This window comes from Naumovozyma dairenensis, chromosome 4, assembly GCF_000227115.2.
Source record: "Naumovozyma dairenensis CBS 421 chromosome 4, complete genome".
Taxonomy (NCBI): Eukaryota; Fungi; Ascomycota; class Saccharomycetes; order Saccharomycetales; family Saccharomycetaceae; genus Naumovozyma; species Naumovozyma dairenensis.
This window is the reverse complement of record NC_016482.1, coordinates 392,320-410,887: the sequence shown is the minus strand read 5'-3', so window position 1 is coordinate 410,887 and position 18,568 is coordinate 392,320. Positions and strand designations below refer to the sequence as shown.

General features: G+C 33.2%; 11 protein-coding genes across 11 annotated transcripts; 7 read left to right on the top strand and 4 right to left on the bottom strand.

Annotated features, from left to right (window-relative positions):
* Window positions 1–308: 308 nt before the first annotated feature.
* CPR2 (peptidylprolyl isomerase CPR2) lies at window positions 309–920 on the bottom strand (the record flags this gene model as incomplete). The annotated part of the gene is made up of 1 exon (XM_003669685.1): window positions 309–920. The coding sequence occupies one exon, from the start codon at window positions 918–920 to the stop codon at window positions 309–311; it is 612 nt and encodes a 203-aa protein (XP_003669733.1).
* A 777-nt stretch (window positions 921–1,697) lies between these two features.
* DAL5 (allantoate permease) lies at window positions 1,698–3,392 on the top strand (the record flags this gene model as incomplete). The annotated part of the gene is made up of 1 exon (XM_003669684.1): window positions 1,698–3,392. The coding sequence occupies one exon, from the start codon at window positions 1,698–1,700 to the stop codon at window positions 3,390–3,392; it is 1,695 nt and encodes a 564-aa protein (XP_003669732.1).
* A 26-nt stretch (window positions 3,393–3,418) lies between these two features.
* MED6 (mediator complex subunit MED6) lies at window positions 3,419–4,348 on the bottom strand (the record flags this gene model as incomplete). Its single annotated transcript, XM_003669683.1, has 1 exon — window positions 3,419–4,348. The coding sequence occupies one exon, from the start codon at window positions 4,346–4,348 to the stop codon at window positions 3,419–3,421; it is 930 nt and encodes a 309-aa protein (XP_003669731.1).
* Window positions 4,349–4,619: 271 nt separating this feature from the next.
* Window positions 4,620–5,018, top strand: FYV4 (mitochondrial 37S ribosomal protein mS41; the record flags this gene model as incomplete). The annotated part of the gene is made up of 1 exon (XM_003669682.1): window positions 4,620–5,018. The coding sequence occupies one exon, from the start codon at window positions 4,620–4,622 to the stop codon at window positions 5,016–5,018; it is 399 nt and encodes a 132-aa protein (XP_003669730.1).
* A 251-nt stretch (window positions 5,019–5,269) lies between these two features.
* Window positions 5,270–5,956, top strand: VMA22 (Vma22p; the record flags this gene model as incomplete). The annotated part of the gene is made up of 1 exon (XM_003669681.1): window positions 5,270–5,956. One exon carries the CDS (start codon window positions 5,270–5,272, stop codon window positions 5,954–5,956), a length of 687 nt encoding a protein of 228 aa, XP_003669729.1.
* A 328-nt stretch (window positions 5,957–6,284) lies between these two features.
* Window positions 6,285–7,391, bottom strand: GIC1 (Gic1p; the record flags this gene model as incomplete). Its single annotated transcript, XM_003669680.1, has 1 exon — window positions 6,285–7,391. One exon carries the CDS (start codon window positions 7,389–7,391, stop codon window positions 6,285–6,287), a length of 1,107 nt encoding a protein of 368 aa, XP_003669728.1.
* Window positions 7,392–9,612: 2,221 nt separating this feature from the next.
* DDE1 (Dde1p) lies at window positions 9,613–11,349 on the top strand (the record flags this gene model as incomplete). The annotated part of the gene is made up of 1 exon (XM_003669679.1): window positions 9,613–11,349. The coding sequence occupies one exon, from the start codon at window positions 9,613–9,615 to the stop codon at window positions 11,347–11,349; it is 1,737 nt and encodes a 578-aa protein (XP_003669727.1).
* A 200-nt stretch (window positions 11,350–11,549) lies between these two features.
* INM1 (inositol monophosphate 1-phosphatase INM1) lies at window positions 11,550–12,482 on the bottom strand (the record flags this gene model as incomplete). The annotated part of the gene is made up of 1 exon (XM_003669678.1): window positions 11,550–12,482. The coding sequence occupies one exon, from the start codon at window positions 12,480–12,482 to the stop codon at window positions 11,550–11,552; it is 933 nt and encodes a 310-aa protein (XP_003669726.1).
* Window positions 12,483–13,691: 1,209 nt separating this feature from the next.
* YHK8 (Yhk8p) lies at window positions 13,692–15,242 on the top strand (the record flags this gene model as incomplete). The annotated part of the gene is made up of 1 exon (XM_003669677.1): window positions 13,692–15,242. One exon carries the CDS (start codon window positions 13,692–13,694, stop codon window positions 15,240–15,242), a length of 1,551 nt encoding a protein of 516 aa, XP_003669725.1.
* A 399-nt stretch (window positions 15,243–15,641) lies between these two features.
* On the top strand, window positions 15,642–16,379 carry FSH1 (putative serine hydrolase; the record flags this gene model as incomplete). Its single annotated transcript, XM_003669676.1, has 1 exon — window positions 15,642–16,379. One exon carries the CDS (start codon window positions 15,642–15,644, stop codon window positions 16,377–16,379), a length of 738 nt encoding a protein of 245 aa, XP_003669724.1.
* A 426-nt stretch (window positions 16,380–16,805) lies between these two features.
* Window positions 16,806–18,467, top strand: SMF2 (divalent metal ion transporter SMF2; the record flags this gene model as incomplete). Its single annotated transcript, XM_003669675.1, has 1 exon — window positions 16,806–18,467. One exon carries the CDS (start codon window positions 16,806–16,808, stop codon window positions 18,465–18,467), a length of 1,662 nt encoding a protein of 553 aa, XP_003669723.1.
* Between the last annotated feature and the right edge of the window lie 101 nt (window positions 18,468–18,568).

Sequence of the window (18,568 nt, the reverse complement as noted above, 5' to 3'; positions counted from 1 at the left end):
TATTAGTATTATTATCTATCCTCTTAAGATATTAAACCTAACGTTATTCAAACTCAGAGTGAGTCTGATCGTTTTGATATTCAATCGGTTTATAGAGTTTTATAGAAACAGATCACTTTTCCTTCTCTCTTTCTTTCTATCCTTGCGAAGAATTATACGAAGGGTACGGGAAAATAATAAACTATAGGTATGTATGTTAATGTAAGCCCCTATTTCAAAGATATTTTATTCTATAGATATGATCTACATATACAATATGTAGATATTTAGATCATTCATATATATTTGTTTCAGGCCTGGTAGGGCCTTTATCTCAATTCATCGGAGTTAGCACCGTTGGTTATTTCACCACTAGCAGATATTTGAACTTTCTTTAATGGCACATCTCTTCTATCTCTTGGGACATTTTCAATATAATGAACAATATCCATACCATCTAAGACTTCACCGAAGACGACATGATGACCATCTAACCATGGAGTAGCCACAGTAGTGATAAAGAATTGAGAACCATTAGTATCCTTACCAGCGTTAGCCATGGATAATTTACCTGGTTTATCATGTTTAATCTTGAAATTTTCATCTTTAAAACGTGGACCATAAATAGATTTCCCACCAATACCAGAACTATGAGTGAAATCACCACCTTGAATCATAAAATTTGGAATAACACGATGGAAAATAGATTGTAAGTATCCCATCTTAGGATCCTTAGAGATGGTTAATTGATAGAAATTTTCAACCGTCTTTGGTACGGTCTTACCATACAGACCCATGACAATTCTACCAACTTTTTCATCTCCATGAGTAATATCGAAATAAACTTTATGGGTGATCGTTGTATCTGGAGCGGAGGAGGATGCAGCTAGAACTGAAGTTATAGCTACGAAGAACAATGCAATTAAACTGAATACCTTCATGTTCGATAATTATGCTGTTGTGACTAGGGTCTTGAAGTATGGAAACCAAGTAAAGGAATATACTAACTCTATAAAGCAAGGACTAATAATGGTATAATTAAAAAGCAAGGAATATCACTTACGTGGTATGAAAATTTCCCTAACGGACCCAATTATCCAATTTCCGTAACCGCCACTTAACGAAATCTCGATTATATATTTCCTAAATTATATGCATAAATAAAATAGATTAAAATAAGAGATAAGCTGCAAAGGAAATATGTAGTTACATAACGTATAGCAGCAGGTGCATAACCATATTTGAATATATACAATTGGACCGTACACCTACATGGAATGGTTACTTTTATCTTGCATCTGCATGTACGTACTTATCGTAGGCGCATTACGTACGTAGATATATGGCGTCGCAATCAAATTTCGCTTCCAAGATTGAAGATACATTAGATTACTGATAAAGATGATAATTGATAAGAGAGGTCTCCTCCAAATTGCGAAAGTATAACCTGCAGGTGTATCTTTTTGAATAGTTATCTATGTAAAGTTTGATGTATACCGAGCTTCCTTTCTAGATTGGTTCCTTTCTGCTAGTCTGAAACCCTTATCTAAAAGTTGCAGTTGACGTATAGTACCGTGTATTGTTTTAAATAAGAAGGTATATAAAACTCAAATATAATTATTTAGAATCATGAACAATAATAACTTTTGAATAAATCTATCTTACTCGTTACTACTTTAGAAATAAATCAAACAGAAACAATAAGAAGCAAGATAATCATGGTCACAGATAACTCTAGCAGTGAATTATCAAATACAAAATCTCACATAAACATCACTACTCAATTCAATGATGTTGAAAAGGGTGAAACATGGATCACTACTACTGCTGTTGATGGGAAAGAAATAGAAAATATACCTGAACCAATAGTAAGTACAATTTTATCACCTAATGGTCAAGCGGTAATACTTTCCTCTGAGAAGGACAAAGTAGATAAAGCGATGCAATTAGCTATGGAATCCAGAGAAATTGATATAACAACGGAGGAAGATATAAAATTACGTTGGAAGATTGACCTTTGTATGTTCCCATTGATGTGTCTATTATATGCTGTTCAATTTATGGATAAAACATCAACTGGGTCAGCGGCAGTCATGGGATTAAGGGAAGATTTAGGGATGCATGGTGATCAGTATTCTTGGGTTGGATCTGCATTTTATTTTGGTTATTTGTTTATGAATTTAGGTCCTGTTCAGTTTATTTTCCAAAGAAGTGATAAGATGGCTAAGTTATTAGCTTTATTTGTAGTCATTTGGGGTATACTATTAGCATTACATGCGGTTCCTAGTGTCAATTATCCAGCATTCATTGCCCTAAGAGTTTTGTTAGGTTGTGCTGAAAGTGTAGTGACCCCATGTTTTACAATCATAACAGCTCAATATTGGAAAACTGAAGAACAATTTACAAGAGTTTGTATTTGGTTTGGTATGAATGGATTAGGCTCTATTATTTTAAGTGCAATTGCTTATGGTGTTTATGTCCATGAAGATTCCTATTCAATTAAAGGTTGGAGACTTTTATTCGTCATTACAGGTATTTTGACGATTTTTGTTGGTGGATTAATCTATTTTTGGATCCCTGATGATCCATCAAAGGCGAAATTTCTTTCTAAGAGGGAGAAACTAATGGTAGTGGAAAGAATTAGATCCAACCAACAAGGATTTGGTAATCAGCAAATTAAACAATATCAAATTATTGAAGCATTGAAAGATGTTAGAACGTGGCTATATTTTTTATTCACTGTAAGTTCCAATATTCCAAATGGTGGTATTTCCAATTTCTTAAGTATTCTTTTACATTCTGATTTTGGTTATAGTACAAAGGATACCTTTTTGATAAGTATACCTACAGGAGCTGTTGAATTAATTGGGTGTCCCTTGTTTGGTATCTTAGCCATTTATGCAGCCAATAAAAGAGTACCATTTTGGAAATATAGATTATCATGGGCAATTTTTGCAGCAATCTTAGCCTTAATAGCGAGTTGTATGCTTGGATTTGCCAATGGTTCCAAAAAGGCAAGATTAGCTGGTGCATATTTATGGTATATTTCTCCCGTTTCGTATATTTGTGTTATTTCCAATATTAGTGCCAATTCATCAGGTTATACTAAAAAATGGACAGTTTCATCCATTACTTTGGTTGCATATGCTGCATCTAATTTGGCTGGACCTCAAACTTTTATTGCTAGTCAAGCACCACAATATCACGGAGCAAAGGTGTCAATGGTTGTTTGTTATGCATGTATGATTATCATATTATCAGCTTTATTGTTGATCAATATAAGAGAAAATAAAAGACGTGATAAAATGGCCATAGAGATAAGAAATGAAGGTGGAGAAAATGAATTATTAGAGAATTTAGAATTTTCTGATATTACCGATTTTGAGAATCCAAATTTCAGATATACATTATAGCGTCTGCCTTAGTAATTTTTTTTATATCATATATATTCAGGTGATGATCTAATACTTGTTACTATTAATTTATTCATAACTTCCTTCGTCATACTTTCATTTATAGATTTTGGATTATTTGAATTATCGAATTGTGAAGTACTGGCCATACTAACTGCTGTTTGGCCACCTGTGACTGTATTTGCTGTCATTTGAGGGCCAACACTTCTCGGGTTATTATTGCTAATCGTATGACCGTTATTCATTGGATTGACTGTACTTGGAGGGCCACTTAATGGATTTGTTCCAGTAGAGACATTTGATGATAAAGATGCTGGTATTGGTGGGTTAATAAACCTGACACCTTGTGATGGTTCGAATTGTGTCAATTTATAAATTTGTTCTAAAGTTTTTGATAAATGTAATGAAGTAGACATCAATCTGCTTTGTACTATGTTGAAAACGGTTGGTGATTGATAAACGTTTGCACCGATAATATAATAATCTTGTAAAATTTCTATTTGTTCCCGACTGTAACGTCGTTGTTTCCTAATTAACCAAAAGTCAGGTTCACTTACATCTGCTAGTACATACTCGATTCCTTTCAATTTCATTAATTCTGTCTCTAACATTGCATGTAATGGGTATCTATTCAATATTGCCCTTCTAATGGGATCTACGTACTTGAAAGTCGTCAAATTACTACTACTACTACCATCAATGTTGGTTGAGGCGCCGATAGGAATAAAGTTCCCATTAGCATCTCTTTGAGGATCTGTATTACCATTTGTTTCTCCACCATTGGGTGCAGGTGGTAATTGGGAAAATTGTCGTTGCATTTTGATGACATGATTATTTGAAGTTTTGTCAAAGAATGGGGATTCAGAAAAATAATCGAGGACATTCTCAGTACCTAGACCAAATGCTTGGATCCATTCTGGAGATTTCCATTGTAATTCATCTAAGGGAGTGTTCATATTTTTCAGATGACCAGTTGCTTGATCGTTGGATCTCGGTGTGTTACTTTCCTAACTAGTTATGTATCTATATATCACTTTCTCTTTTAATCATTGGGTCACGTAAGCGTTAACTCTACAAATTTTTTTTCTACATTTGAAGAAAGTACATTATATACAGTTTTGCGTATTAAGGAAGGACATATATATATATATATATATACGTACATATGTACAAAAATACTTCGTAAGAACAAGGATAAAAGAAGACCCAAAATCATAGAGAGTAATAATGTTGGCATTGAGAAGATTAACATCGAGAAGGATACCTTTGATCACTAGATCTATAACTACTTCTTCTACGTCGAATAGGCTAATAGGATCAGAGAAACTCCCCGATGTGTCCGCCTTCTTAACCAAGATAGGCAGGAATTGTACAGAATATACAGAAACGTATGAGAATCAATGGGACAACTTATTGAAATGGGATGGTAAGATGTTGAAAGAGAAGGGGATCCCCGTGAGACAAAGGAAATATATTTTAAACCAAGTGGAGAATCTTCGTCAGGAGAAAATGGATTGCATTAGAGAGATTAAATTGGGGAAGAAATCCTTTTTTGGTGGAGAGAGGAACAGGAAGGCATTTAAAGCTAAATGGGAAGCTGAACAACGGAACAACAATAAGAAGTAGTCATTATGTGTATACTCACTGACTCACTCACTCACTTGTCAATAATAATGTAATTCTTCAACTTACTTATTTACGTATGTAAATATAATAATCCTGCGCTGCACGTAACTTTATATTACATTTTGTATAATGATAATGTCATTCATCTTAAACATAAAACATGATACTTTCTCGAAGTGGAAAAACAATGACAGAGCTTCAATAGTAAGACATAGATAAGATAACTTTTCACATCTTTATAACATAAGACTATGACCAATTCAAAACAAGAAATTGCAAAGGAACTCTCTACTCCGAAACTCTTGGAGAGGAAAGATGACGATACTGGCAATGATGTCAATGGCGACGGCGACGATCCATACATACACTTACTCAATTTATTATCACGATACGACCAACTTTTGGAGCAATTATCCAATTCTATCAGTACTGGGTTCCACAATTTAAGTAGAGCTAATTATCATAATAAAGATTCTTTGAATGGGAGATATGGTAAGGATTATTGGGATGAATCATATGTTGGTGAAATTACCGTGGAAATTACGCAACCACCACCGGAACAACAGTCACTACAACAAGGTATAGTGCATATAGTAAGGAAGAAACTTCATACTGATGAGAAAGCTGATATTATCGTTGAAGAAACCGATGATGATGATGATGATACGAAGGATAAGCTGAAAAATAGGAAAGAGAAGACAAACAAGAGAGAAGAGAAAAAAGATAATGATGATACGAAGAAGAAAGATGTATCATATGATCCGATTTTAATGTTTGGTGGAGCATTGTCAATTCCTTCTAGTTTAAGACAATGTCAAACTAATTTTAAAGGTTGTATTCCATTATTTTCTGATTTGATTTCTTGTAGGATGAAAATTGATAGGTTAGTAACAAAATTAGAAGCTGACAAAAAGGCTAATAGTACATGTGCTATATAATTATCAATGAAAAAGTGTATGTTTTATAAGTACATAGGTCTTTGTATCGATGTATATAGGTATATACGCGAAACATAAAAACTATCGCATTAGTTTGGTAACTTATAATAAATTGTAAAAACAATTTTGGTAATGAATATGATAAAAATGAGTGTGACGAAAAAGTTCCTCGATAGTTTTGTTGAGGCAATGACATAATAATAAACAAAAAAAAAATAAAAATGAATGAGCATAAGCATGAGCAACAGCGAGCGAATAAATGAATGAATGAATATATTGAAAGTTTTATAATTGAGTCTATATTATTATCTGTTGGTGGAGAAAGAGATTATTCATAGCCGTATAAGATCGGGGAACTAGCATCACTTCCTGACTGGTTATAGTATCGAAGAATATCATCGACAGAGATTCTTCTATTATGATTTTTAATTGATCTTATGTCAGATTCAGTAAACAATTTATCCTCTAATTCAGGTGTAGATACTAATAAGTGTGGGGATGAGGAAATTCTTATGTTTTTCATTGTTGCAGATTTTCTATTGAGGCTCGAATTGGGTGCTATATTATTATTATTATTTTTATTATTGTTATTGTTAGTGCGATCTTCTAATTCTTCCTTGGATGGTTCGAAATTTACTATTGGCTTGTCTTCTAATAAAGTTGGGAATGAATAATTTTTCAAGAAATCTATGGACATATCACTAGTGTCTGATTTGTTACGTGAATGATGATTGGGATCCATTGGCATATTGTTTAATTGTTGAGAATAATGATTTAATTTATTTGAAGATGGTGTCTTTTCTAAGAATGTGGTAGCCATTGTTGACATTGATAAGATTCTTCCCGTGGCAATAGTATTGTTAGAGTACATCGATGAACTAGTTGTAGCGGTACTAGTTGAAATTGGACGTGGAGGTACAGTCAAATTTTGTTGGAAAATAGGTAAATTATGTATTTGTACCTGTTGAGGTTCTTCTTGTATTGTCATATTGTTATTACTGGTATTACTTTTCGATCTTAAATTTTTAGTTTCTGATTTTTCCCCAGCGTGAGAGATATGTTGGAAGGCAAATGGTGAAGAGATAGATTTCAATGATATAGTATTATTTGATTGAGTATTATTATTATTACTTTTACCAAATAGTTGGAAAAGTTTTTTCTTCTGTTTCTTCTTTGAATTACCCGAGGATGTAGATGTTGTGGTGATGGTGTTGGTAATGTTGAATTGTGGATTAATTGGAATATTTTTGAAACGCTTGTTGTCTAGGACAGGTTTATCACTATTTAGAACCATAATGTCTAAATTATCTTCATCATTTTCATCAGCAAGGAACTTTTGAGCTTGTAATCCACCATATAGTTTCTCGACTTCTTCATCTTCATCTAGCCAGATGGATTTCATCTGTGGTAATTCCATTTGATTATTTTGATTCATAATTATTATAATTTTTTTTCTAGTCTTACTCAATTCTATTAGTGGCAGAAGTAAGCAAAAAAATAATATAAGTTCTAAAGAGGGAAAAGTAATTGCTAAGTTTAATTATATCCTATTATAATAATATAACATATGCAATGAAACATTTATAAAACTATCATGGATCATTCTTTTTCATTCATCAGCCATTGTTCAAGAAATTTTAAACTTATGGTCTATTTCGCGTTTTTTACCCTTTTGGGGAAAGTTAATGTTTATTTTCGCGTTTCGCACGGGCTTTTCTGAACCAGAGACACCAAACAAGGTTTACGCGTCTTGTGAAAAATGAGAGTTAAAAATAATAATAATAATAATAATGCTGGTGAATGAATGAATGAATGAATAATAAACCTCTTTTTTCTTGGTTCTGTAAGTTGCTAACTACGTTGTCGTTGGAGAACAGCATATATAAGAATATGTGATGATACTAGATGAAAACGTAATACCGTGCGTGTGTGTATAGTCTATGTACATAAAAGAAGATTTACTGCTTATCACAACGAAAGTTTATAAAGCATGCATGCTCTGGTCTGCTCTGGTCATACATACACTTTCTTTTGGGCCAGTTCCTATATGTTATATAATATTTATATAGATAATAATATATATAATTTAGCGTAATAGATGGAAGAAAGGAAGAAAAAAAAAATACAAATGTAAAATTAGAATAGAAAAGGTTACAAAACTAAACATCATAGTCAGATGTGGTGAGATGAACTAAATGAAAGCAATGTATCGCATTTTTATTACAAAAAACAACAAAAACGAAAAAAAAAAAAAAAAAAATTTACAAAAATGTAATCAGGGCATACAGAACGGATCCCTATTCCATCCCGATGTCCCCTAATATTTGTTTAATCAATGGCAAAATTTAAAGGGAAATACTTAAAAAAACTTGTTTTTCATTCCTTTTTCCTCTCCCTCTTAATAAGATATAACTTCCTGTGGACTAATCTTTTCATTTCTTTTTTTCTCCTTCTCATTAACGATTTTCATTTATGGTCTAATTGAGAAAGTATAATCTTGTTTCAAAGTGTTCTATTCAGTTGGAACCTTTCCATACTTCTTTTCCTTCAAAACACATCTTTTCCTCCTTTTGAATGAAATAAACTTTCATAATAACAGGATGAAAAGATTAGTTCCACAAGAAGAACAAGTATGTAAAGGTTCCTTCAGATAACTAGCTTTGTTGCTCGATGTATGGATCGACGGACATATGGATGATTGAGCAGCAAGTGAACTCTTTCTTGTATTAATGAACTAATGGAAAAAAGTGATAGAAGTTTAGGAGGAAGAATGGAATATGTAAAATACTGCCCCTTTTATACATTTACCTAGCGAACAAAATTGGGGTACAATACCCACGATGAGTGATATCACCGATTGTTGTTGTAGTTGTTGTTGTGGCACCACTACCCTTTTTTTGCGGCGCTAACAGCGGCGCCCCTATGTTGGTATCCTAGGACGGCCTGGAGCTGTCCATGAAGTTCCATGAAGTTCCATGAAGTTCCATAACGTTGAACAATCAGTACTTTTGCTTATGTATGCTGTTATACAATTGTCTCTTTTGTTTCTTTGAATGACGCCTCCAATTATTTCAGGCATGTATATATGTCCGACCATGCTCTTCATGTCAATCAAATACGTAAAAAATTGCCCTTGCAGTTTGTCTAAATAACCAACACAAGTACAAGTTTTCAATTGTCAGTGGACGTTTTGGACTATTACTCTCTAGAAAGTTAGAACATAACACTCGTTATACAAATGATGCCCTCCCCTCCATAGTTTTTTTATTGTTTCAAATCTCGGCGCTTAAATAAGGTTAAATCCGATATCCGAGATTTTCGTATACGATAGAAATCAAAAAAGATTAATAATATTAAGTTTCAACATCCTTTTATTTATATACGCACGTATAAAGACTAAATATTGACCTTTGTTGCTCGCTCTGTTCGTTTCTGATCACATTTTTTCTCTAGGTAATAAATAATTCCAAACCCGTTCGAGAAGGGGTTGCTTCAATTATACAACCTGAATTCTTCAAACTTATAAAAGGGAAAAAAAATCATTCGATGAACATTATCGCTAATTGTTAATAAAGATAACGACGTTTAACAAGAACAAAAACAAAAACAAATACCACCCAGGAACTCTCATCACAGATATATTTCACACCAAAAGTATGGGCTTCTTCTCCTGTATAAAGCTGTTTGCCACATTGTTGATTGGGTTGTTAATAGCCAATTGGATTCTAACATCATACTTGCTCGATTTTAAAAGAGATATAAGTAAATTGGCATTGAATCAGCAATCAAACACATCATCTGTTAGAAATGAAAACGAAACAGCAATATATAGAAACTTCTTAGCACCACAAGGTTTCCCCTTAACTACAGGATTGGGATTATCACAAGGTTACAAAATAAGAAATGGGAATTTTGGTGACTTGTGGAACGCAATAATGGAAGTTTCTTCAAATAATAACAATACTTTACAATTCACTAATTCTAATGAGACATTTTCTTTGCCTCAGATTAATGGATTAGTATCAAATATATTAAATTATCAAAATGGGATTTTTAAATCTTTGGGAAATGTTGGGATTGTCACATCAATTTCCTCATTACAAGGATTTACTATAATGTTGGCATCAATGGTGAAAACAATTACATCAATTAATAGCGGAATCCCATCTTTATTACCTTCAGTTCCTAGAAAGAAAATTGAAAATCTTGATGTATTGGTAATAGACTCCTCGGAAAGTTTAAAATTATTAAATGGAAGTGAACATTGGTATAAATTGGTCATCGTATGCGAAGATAAAGATAATGAAAATATTACACCATTCGAAAATGTCGTCTTTTGGAAACAATTATCCCACAATTATTCAAATATCTGTAATTTTGAATATATAGTACCGGAAGACAATTCTGATGATAAAAAGGAATTTTTAAACGTCACATCCCAATCTGACAAAACTACTAATTTCTCTCAAATGAATCTCATAAGTAGCGTAGCAGCATTTATTAAAAATTTCCCAATGAATCACGAATTATCTAAAGATGATTTCCTTACTATATTACTTCCCAACGAAAAATTACAAAATGATTCAAACCTATTAATTCAAATGTGGCCAAAATTATTAGCAATCTTACTTCATGGTGGTTCAATAGCATTAATCAAATCAAAAGGTGGGTTTGAAAAAAATATGGGAATTCCACTTAAGACGACTTTACTTCTAACTGATAAGGATATAATAAATCAACAATTATCCTACCTATCACAAACTGAAAAACAATCAACAAGACTATGTTCATTATTCCACAAAATAAAATCATCTTGGGCTAAAACTTTAATAAGTGAAGGAATATTCACCAAATGCGGAACTTCTCCTAACCAACAAATACCTAGATTAAGATGTATTTTCCTCTCTGACTCATTACATAGTATTGAAAACATTTCATCATTCAAAATGTATTCATTACCAAAATTAACATATGGTTCATATATGGATTCATTCACTACAAAACAATTAAACTATATGAAATCTATATTTGGTGCAAGAATTGTAATTGAATTATATTGTCCTAATCTCGTATTGGGACCAATCATGCAGACTAACTTTTATGAATATCGTGTATTACCAGAATCAGTAGATAATAAACTTGTATGTTTTGGAACTTTATCAACTACATTGGAAGGGAAACTAGTAGAAACGGAATTATCAACTTTAAATATTAATAAAAAACAAGGAATGTTATGTATAAGAGGATTTACCATCGGTAAACCGGTAGAAGAAGAACGTAAGGAAATTGCTAGAAATCTAAGTAAAGATTTTGGAGGAAATGAAGGATGGATGCCACTAGTAGGTGTCTTTGGTTTATGGGGTCAAGATGGTTGTTTTTACATTTTTAAATGAAAATCACCAGTATTTTATCTACTCTTCAGTAATAAAAAAATCTATCATTTATATTTATCTATCATCATATAATTACACAGTATACGTACATAACGTTATAGACTAGCATCAAAGAACATATTTCACTTAACATGAATGGCTATTTCTTTTATCCATTGGCGAATTTTTCAATCATACCGTAAGCTTCCCTTGACACAGGCTCAAAAGTCTTGAATATATTTTTCTTGATCCTTTTCATCACCACGTTTTGTACCTCTAACCGCTAGGTATGTTCTATTATCAACTCCTATATCCCATTCTAAAGGATTAGCACCAACGACACGCCCGCCAGTTTCATTTAATATACACCAGCCTGCACAAACATCCCATGAATAACATCCACCATCCCAATAGGCATCAAGATATCCCATTGCTATATATGCTAATGACATGGCAGATGAACCTATATTCCTAAATCCATGAACAAATCCACCATCACATGATAACAAATTTTCAAAAGTAGCCATCTTAATCTTAAAATTTTTACCCTCTCTAGCAGATCCTGGTTGTAACGCAACGACCGATTTGTTCAATAACAAGGGTCCCATACTTCCCAATTTCTCTACATGATCAAAATCTTCACCATTAATCCTTACACCATAACCCTTCGATGCCGATATCAATAAATCTAAATGAGGATTATAAATAACACCAACGACAGGTTCTTTATTTATAGTTAAACCAATAGATGTACAACTGAAAGGAAAGTCATGTACAAAATTAGTAGTACCATCAATTGGATCCACAATGAATGTAGGATCATCAGTAATCTTAGTGATCCCCTTCACATAACTTTCTTCACCAATGAATTGAAAAGTAGGATATTCTGTCTTTAATGAATCCCAAATCAATTTTTCAACTTGTTTATCAATCTCAGTGACAATATCAACTTTCCTGGACCCTGTCTTTAAATCGTACGTTTGTTGCGTTCCAGATTTTGTCTTGATTATAGTCCCTACTTTCTCAGTGGCCAATTTACAAAGAAATTTTTCAATGGATCGTAAGTCGATATTTGAGGTAGTCATTTTTCCTTTATTTTGTTGATTTTTTGTTCGACAGCTGCCTTGTTTCCCCTGATTGTTACTGACTTTCATTCTAAAATCGAGATCTTGATCATCTTATATTTCTCTAAGATTTTGTCAAATTTTTTCAATTCACGTCATTCGTATACGTAATAAAAACACTTCGGAAAATAAGAAAAAAAAAGTCCGTACACCTACACATAATAGACGGGTAAATTATTTTTCCGAGCTAAAAAACAACAACAAAAAAACATACCCGATGAAGCATCATGGAGTAAATACATACGAAGGCGCAGTTCATGAAGGAGGCCGAATCATAGACATTGGTGGTTTTCCTGCTCTTATTTTACATGATTATACTATTTCACCACTTCATAAATTCGATGACTTCTAAGTAAATTGATAATTAAGGCTTCATAGAGAAGCGAGACAATCCACACAAATACTGTACCTGCGACAAAGGGTTGAATTCTACTCCTTCCTCTCCTTGCTTATAATAATACCACTCAAACGTAAACGTTTTAAAAAGAAAATTAATAGTATACTTCATTGATCTTTTTAATGCTGTGATAGAGGCTGATAATTGACAAATGAATTAGATATTAAGAGTTCAGTAGTCAATATGATTACTGATAATTGGTTGTTTTTCTTAGTATATGACAGACAATAAATAATAAATATAGAAAAAGTACTTAAAAATTTTAGATTAAATAATAATTTCCTATCTTTGTTTATATCTTTATATATGTGTGAATTATGTCAAACATCTTGATAATATACATAATATGCTAGCAGACATATCAAAGGTTTACCTAATGGATGCACTTAGACCTCTTGTTTAACATTCATGAGTCAATAATATATACAACTAAATAACAGCTCAGTAAACTGTCCGTTCTTTAACTGTCCAATCGACAACAGGATTACGTAACGAGATTGCATATTGTTTCTTACACTACCAGAACCTCTTGTACTCCACAGCCAAGATCTATTGGGAACTCCTTCGGAGCCGCCTGCGGCGGAAATGGAAAGCGGAAATAGGAGATAACACAGATCTCGATCCGAAGGAAATTTTAGGAAAAAAAAATTAACTATTGGTAACAGCCATGCCTGCCGTATTGGAATATATGTATCATCATGTCTACATAACCACTGGAAGTTGCATAGTCTTCGAGATATAGAAAGGACGCCATAAACTATAATAATCAAATATATATTAGTTTTTGAAACTGTCTTGAAATTTGCAGATTCCAGACTTCACCAATCTTCCTTTTAGTCGAGATGTCAAATACATCCATAGAAACTGGCTCATCGGTCCAGATAGAATCTTCATCATCAACATTATCGAAAGAAAAGCACATAACTCACGAAGAGGACAACAAAGACTTTGAAATCTCAAAAAACCCTCAGTCAAGCAACGTATCGTCGTTCGAAGTTTCCTTTTCTCTCGAAGGTGAACCAGATCCAGAAGATATAGCGCGTCACTTATCGACACTCCACAAATATTACATCGCATGTGTAATTACATTCACATCTTTAGTTATCACAATCATATCATCATGTTGGACTTTTGTTTCACCTAAAGTGATTGAAAGATACCATATTTCCCACGAAGTCAGTGTTCTAGGTATTACATTCTATATTTTTGGTCTTGGTTTTGGTCCTTTATTTCTATCTCCAATCAGTGAATTATATGGCCGTAGACTTACGTTTATTTTTTCCATGACTTTAAGTATCATTTGGCAATGTCTAACTACTTGGTCTCATAATGTCGTTGGAATGATGTTTGGTAGATTTTTATCAGGATTTTTCGGAAGTGCATTTCTAAGTATTGCTGGTGGTAGTATTAGTGATATTTTCGATAAAGCCACTATTACAATCCCAATGTCATTATACACATTGAGTTGCTTTTATGGTCCAGTTTTGGGACCAATCGTATCTGGTGCTCTTTATAGAGAAAATTATAGATGGGTTTTCGCTACTTTACTAATTGCTTCAGGTGTCTGTTTAGTTTTAATCATTTTCACCATCCCAGAGACTTATAAGCCAATTTTATTAATTAAAAAGGCTGAGAGGATGAGGAAGGAGAGAGGTGATGAGAGATATTGTGCACCATTAGAAAGGACAAGAAAGGAATCAAGTTTTGTGTCATCTGTACTATTATCATCCAAAAGACCATTTTTGTTATTATTCCTCGATCCTATGATGGGTGTGTTATGTTTCTACACAGGTTTAGTATTAGCTATTGTCTACTTATATTTTGTGGCTTTCCCGTATATTTTCAAAAAACTTTACGGATTCGGTGTTATGCAAATTGCTTGTTGTTATTTAGGTATGATGGTTGGTATGACATTGGCAGCTCCAACATCATTAATTTTCCAGAAAAGATATGAAATGAACGTTATCAAGAATAATAATATTAGAACACCAGAAATGAGATTTGAACCGCTATTCTATGGTGCATTCTGTTGTCCAATTGGGTTAATGATTTTCGCCTGGACATGCTATCAAAATGTCCATTGGATGGGTCCCATGATTGGTAGTGCGATCTTTGGTTCTGGTGTTTTCTTTGTTTTTGTTGGTGTATTCAACTATACAGTCGATGCTTATAGAAGATATGCCGCTTCAGGAATGGCTTGTAATTCATTTGTTCGTAGTACAATGAGCGGAATTTTCCCTTTGTTCGGTTTACAAATGTATAAAGGCATGGGGATTAACTGGGCAGGATTCTTATTGGCTATGGTTACGATTTTGATGATACCCGTTCCATTTTTATTTACCAAGTATGGTGCTTATTTAAGGTCTAAGTCACCTTTTGCATGGGATGATTGAATTCAATTCTTTCATTTTTTATATATTGCATTTTCTTGACATAGATATGCCAAGACAAAAGTAACAGTCTTTATAGATTCAATTAATATTTAATATCTTAAAAATACGTCATTTGTCCATGTGGGCTTCATTGGTACGTCGTTCATACTTAATTCCAAGCTTTCTTATATCTCGGAGATTTTAAACAATTACGTAGGTCCAAAAGAGATGGACAAGAATTCCATGAAAAATTTTCGAACTTTTTACAACCAAAAAACATCCGTTTACACATGACATCGACAGGCAAAATATTTTATACATAAAGCGATCATATATCCTCCTCTAACTATCTGTCTCTTATTCTAGAGTATTTCGTATAACTAGGGAAAAACGAACGCAACGATATCTAACGAAAATAGAATGACTACTACAACTATTCCGAAATTATTATTCCTACACGGTTTCCTACAAAATGGTAAAGTTTTCTCTGAAAAATCATCAGGTATCAGGAAATTATTGAAGAAGGCTAACATCCAATGTGATTATATTGATGGTCCAGTCAGTTTAGAAAAGAAAGATCTTCCATTTGAAACTGATGAAGAAAGATGGAAAGCCACTGTTGATGCTCAAATGAATAAATCATGGTTTTATCATAGTGAAATCTCCAAAGAACTAGATTTAACTGATGCGATCAATACTGTTACCTCATATATCAAAGAAAATGGACCATATGATGGTATTGTAGGATTTTCACAAGGTGCTGCATTAAGTACTATAATTACAAACAAGATCACTGAATTAGTTCCATCTCATCCTGAGTTTAAAGTTAGTGTTATAATTTCTGGTTATTCTTTCACTGAAGCAGACCCTGAACATGAAGGACAATTAAGAATTACAGAAAGATATAGAGATAGTTTTACGCCAAAGAAGGATTCTAAGACAAAAATTATTTTCATTTATGGGACTTCAGATCAAGCGGTCCCAGCAAAGAGAACACAATATTTATGTAATCTTTTCAAAGAATCTGAAGGGACTGTAGGCGCTGATAGTGAAAGGATCAAAGTTTTTGAGCATCCAGGGGGGCATATGGTTCCAAACAAGAAGGATATCATCAGACCAGTTGTAGAAGAGATAATTTCGGCTTTGGGTTCCAATTAAAATATGGACATGTAGTCTAGATAAAATAGAAATTCATATATTACCTGAAAATATGACATTTTATGGACATAGAAAGGTGATTATATATGTTCCTATGTATCAATATACATTCTTGTTCATTATCCAGTGACCAAACACTTTAGTTCAGTGTATTTTCTTTTAAGCCTTTCGGGAAAGCGGAGAGACAAAGTAATGTTTTGAAACCGCTGAGGTATCTTTAACAGAAAACTATACAACTTCTCTGTTTGAAAATAGTACGTAAACAGTAACACTTTATATTAGATATTTGACTAAGATACCCATCTAATAGAATCAATCATATACATATCTAGTTTCCTTCCCATTACCAGCAATAAAAATACCATACTTCCATTGTTTGAAGATCTAAAGAGAAAGGAAATAAGAGCAATCTCAACACATCACAGCATGCCTTCCAAATCATATACACCACTCCCTCGAAATGAAGAACGAGAAGAAGATATCGAAACGCCGAATGAAATCACATCCACAGAGAGTCTTTCTATAAATCCCTTTGCAAGAATTCCAGAAACACTTTCACAATCACATTGGTCCACTATAGTAGCCATTCTACGAAAATATTCAGGGTTTATTGGTCCCGGATTAATGGTATCAGTTTCATATATGGATCCCGGTAATTATAGTACTGCTGTGGCAGCAGGATCTGCACATCGATACAAATTATTATTTTCCATCTTAGTATCAAATTTCATGGCTGCATTTTGGCAATGTCTTTGTGCAAAATTAGGTGCCGTCACAGGGTTGGATTTAGCTCAAAATTGTAAAAAACATCTACCACATGGATTGAATATTACATTATATATATTAGCTGAAGTTGCCATCATTGCTACTGATCTCGCGGAAGTGGTAGGGACAGCAATATCATTAAATATTTTATTTGGAGTGCCGTTAGCATTGGGTGTTGTACTTACCGTTGTGGATGTTTTGATTGTCTTGATGGCTTACAAGCCGAATGGGGATATGAAATTAATCAGATTATTTGAAGCATTTGTTTCATTATTGGTAGTCTTAACGGTAGGGTGCTTCACTATTGAATTATTTTATTCCGATATTGGATCGGTAGGGGAAGTCTTTTCAGGATTTTTACCAAGTAGAGCGGTCTTTGACGGAGATGGATTATATTTAAGTTTAGCCATTCTTGGTGCCACTGTGATGCCACATTCTTTATATTTAGGATCTGGTGTAGTTCAACCAAGATTAAGAGATTATGATATTAAGAACGGTAATTATTTACCTGATGAAACAGATGTGGAAAATAATCATGATAACTATAAACCTTCATTTGATGCCATTAATGAAACTTTACATTATACCATTGCGGAATTGTTAATTTCTTTATTCACAGTGGCATTATTTGTCAATTGTGCCATTTTGATCGTATCAGGTGCAACATTATATGGCACTACACAAGATACAGGAGAAGCTGATTTATTTTCCATTTATAATTTGTTATGTTCTACGTTATCTAAGGGTGCAGGAACGATATTTGTCCTAGCTTTATTATTTTCCGGTCAAAGTGCAGGTATAGTATGTACACTAAGTGGGCAAATGGTCAGTGAAGGATTTTTAAATTGGACAGTTCCACCTGCAATAAGAAGATCTATAACTAGAGCTGTGGCGATTACACCTTGTCTCATTTTAGTTCTAGTTGCTGGTAGAAGTGGACTTTCTGGTGCATTGAATGCCTCTCAAGTGGTTCTCTCGTTGTTATTACCATTCGTTTCAGCTCCCTTGTTATATTTTACTTGTAACAAGAGTATTATGCGTGTTCAGATTAATGATCATAACAATTGCCTACATGATAAGACAAACGCGCTTCCCTATGATGATAATGACTATGAGTCAGATGATTTAAACATTCCGTTACAAAATATGAATGAAGGTAGCAATATTGTTGCTAATGACAATATTAAACAAGAACCAGTATACAAAGACATGAGTAATGGCCTTATAGTCAAGATAGCGGCAATCTTAGTATGGTTATTAATATCTGGACTAAATTTCTACATGTTACTAAGTTTTGCCAACGGTCAAGACGTGCATCTATGAACAATAAAAAACATATACATTTATTTTAATTTTCTCACAATAAACATTCCAATATATCTTCTTCTGTCTGTCGTCAAAGGACTACAAACTCTAATACAGTT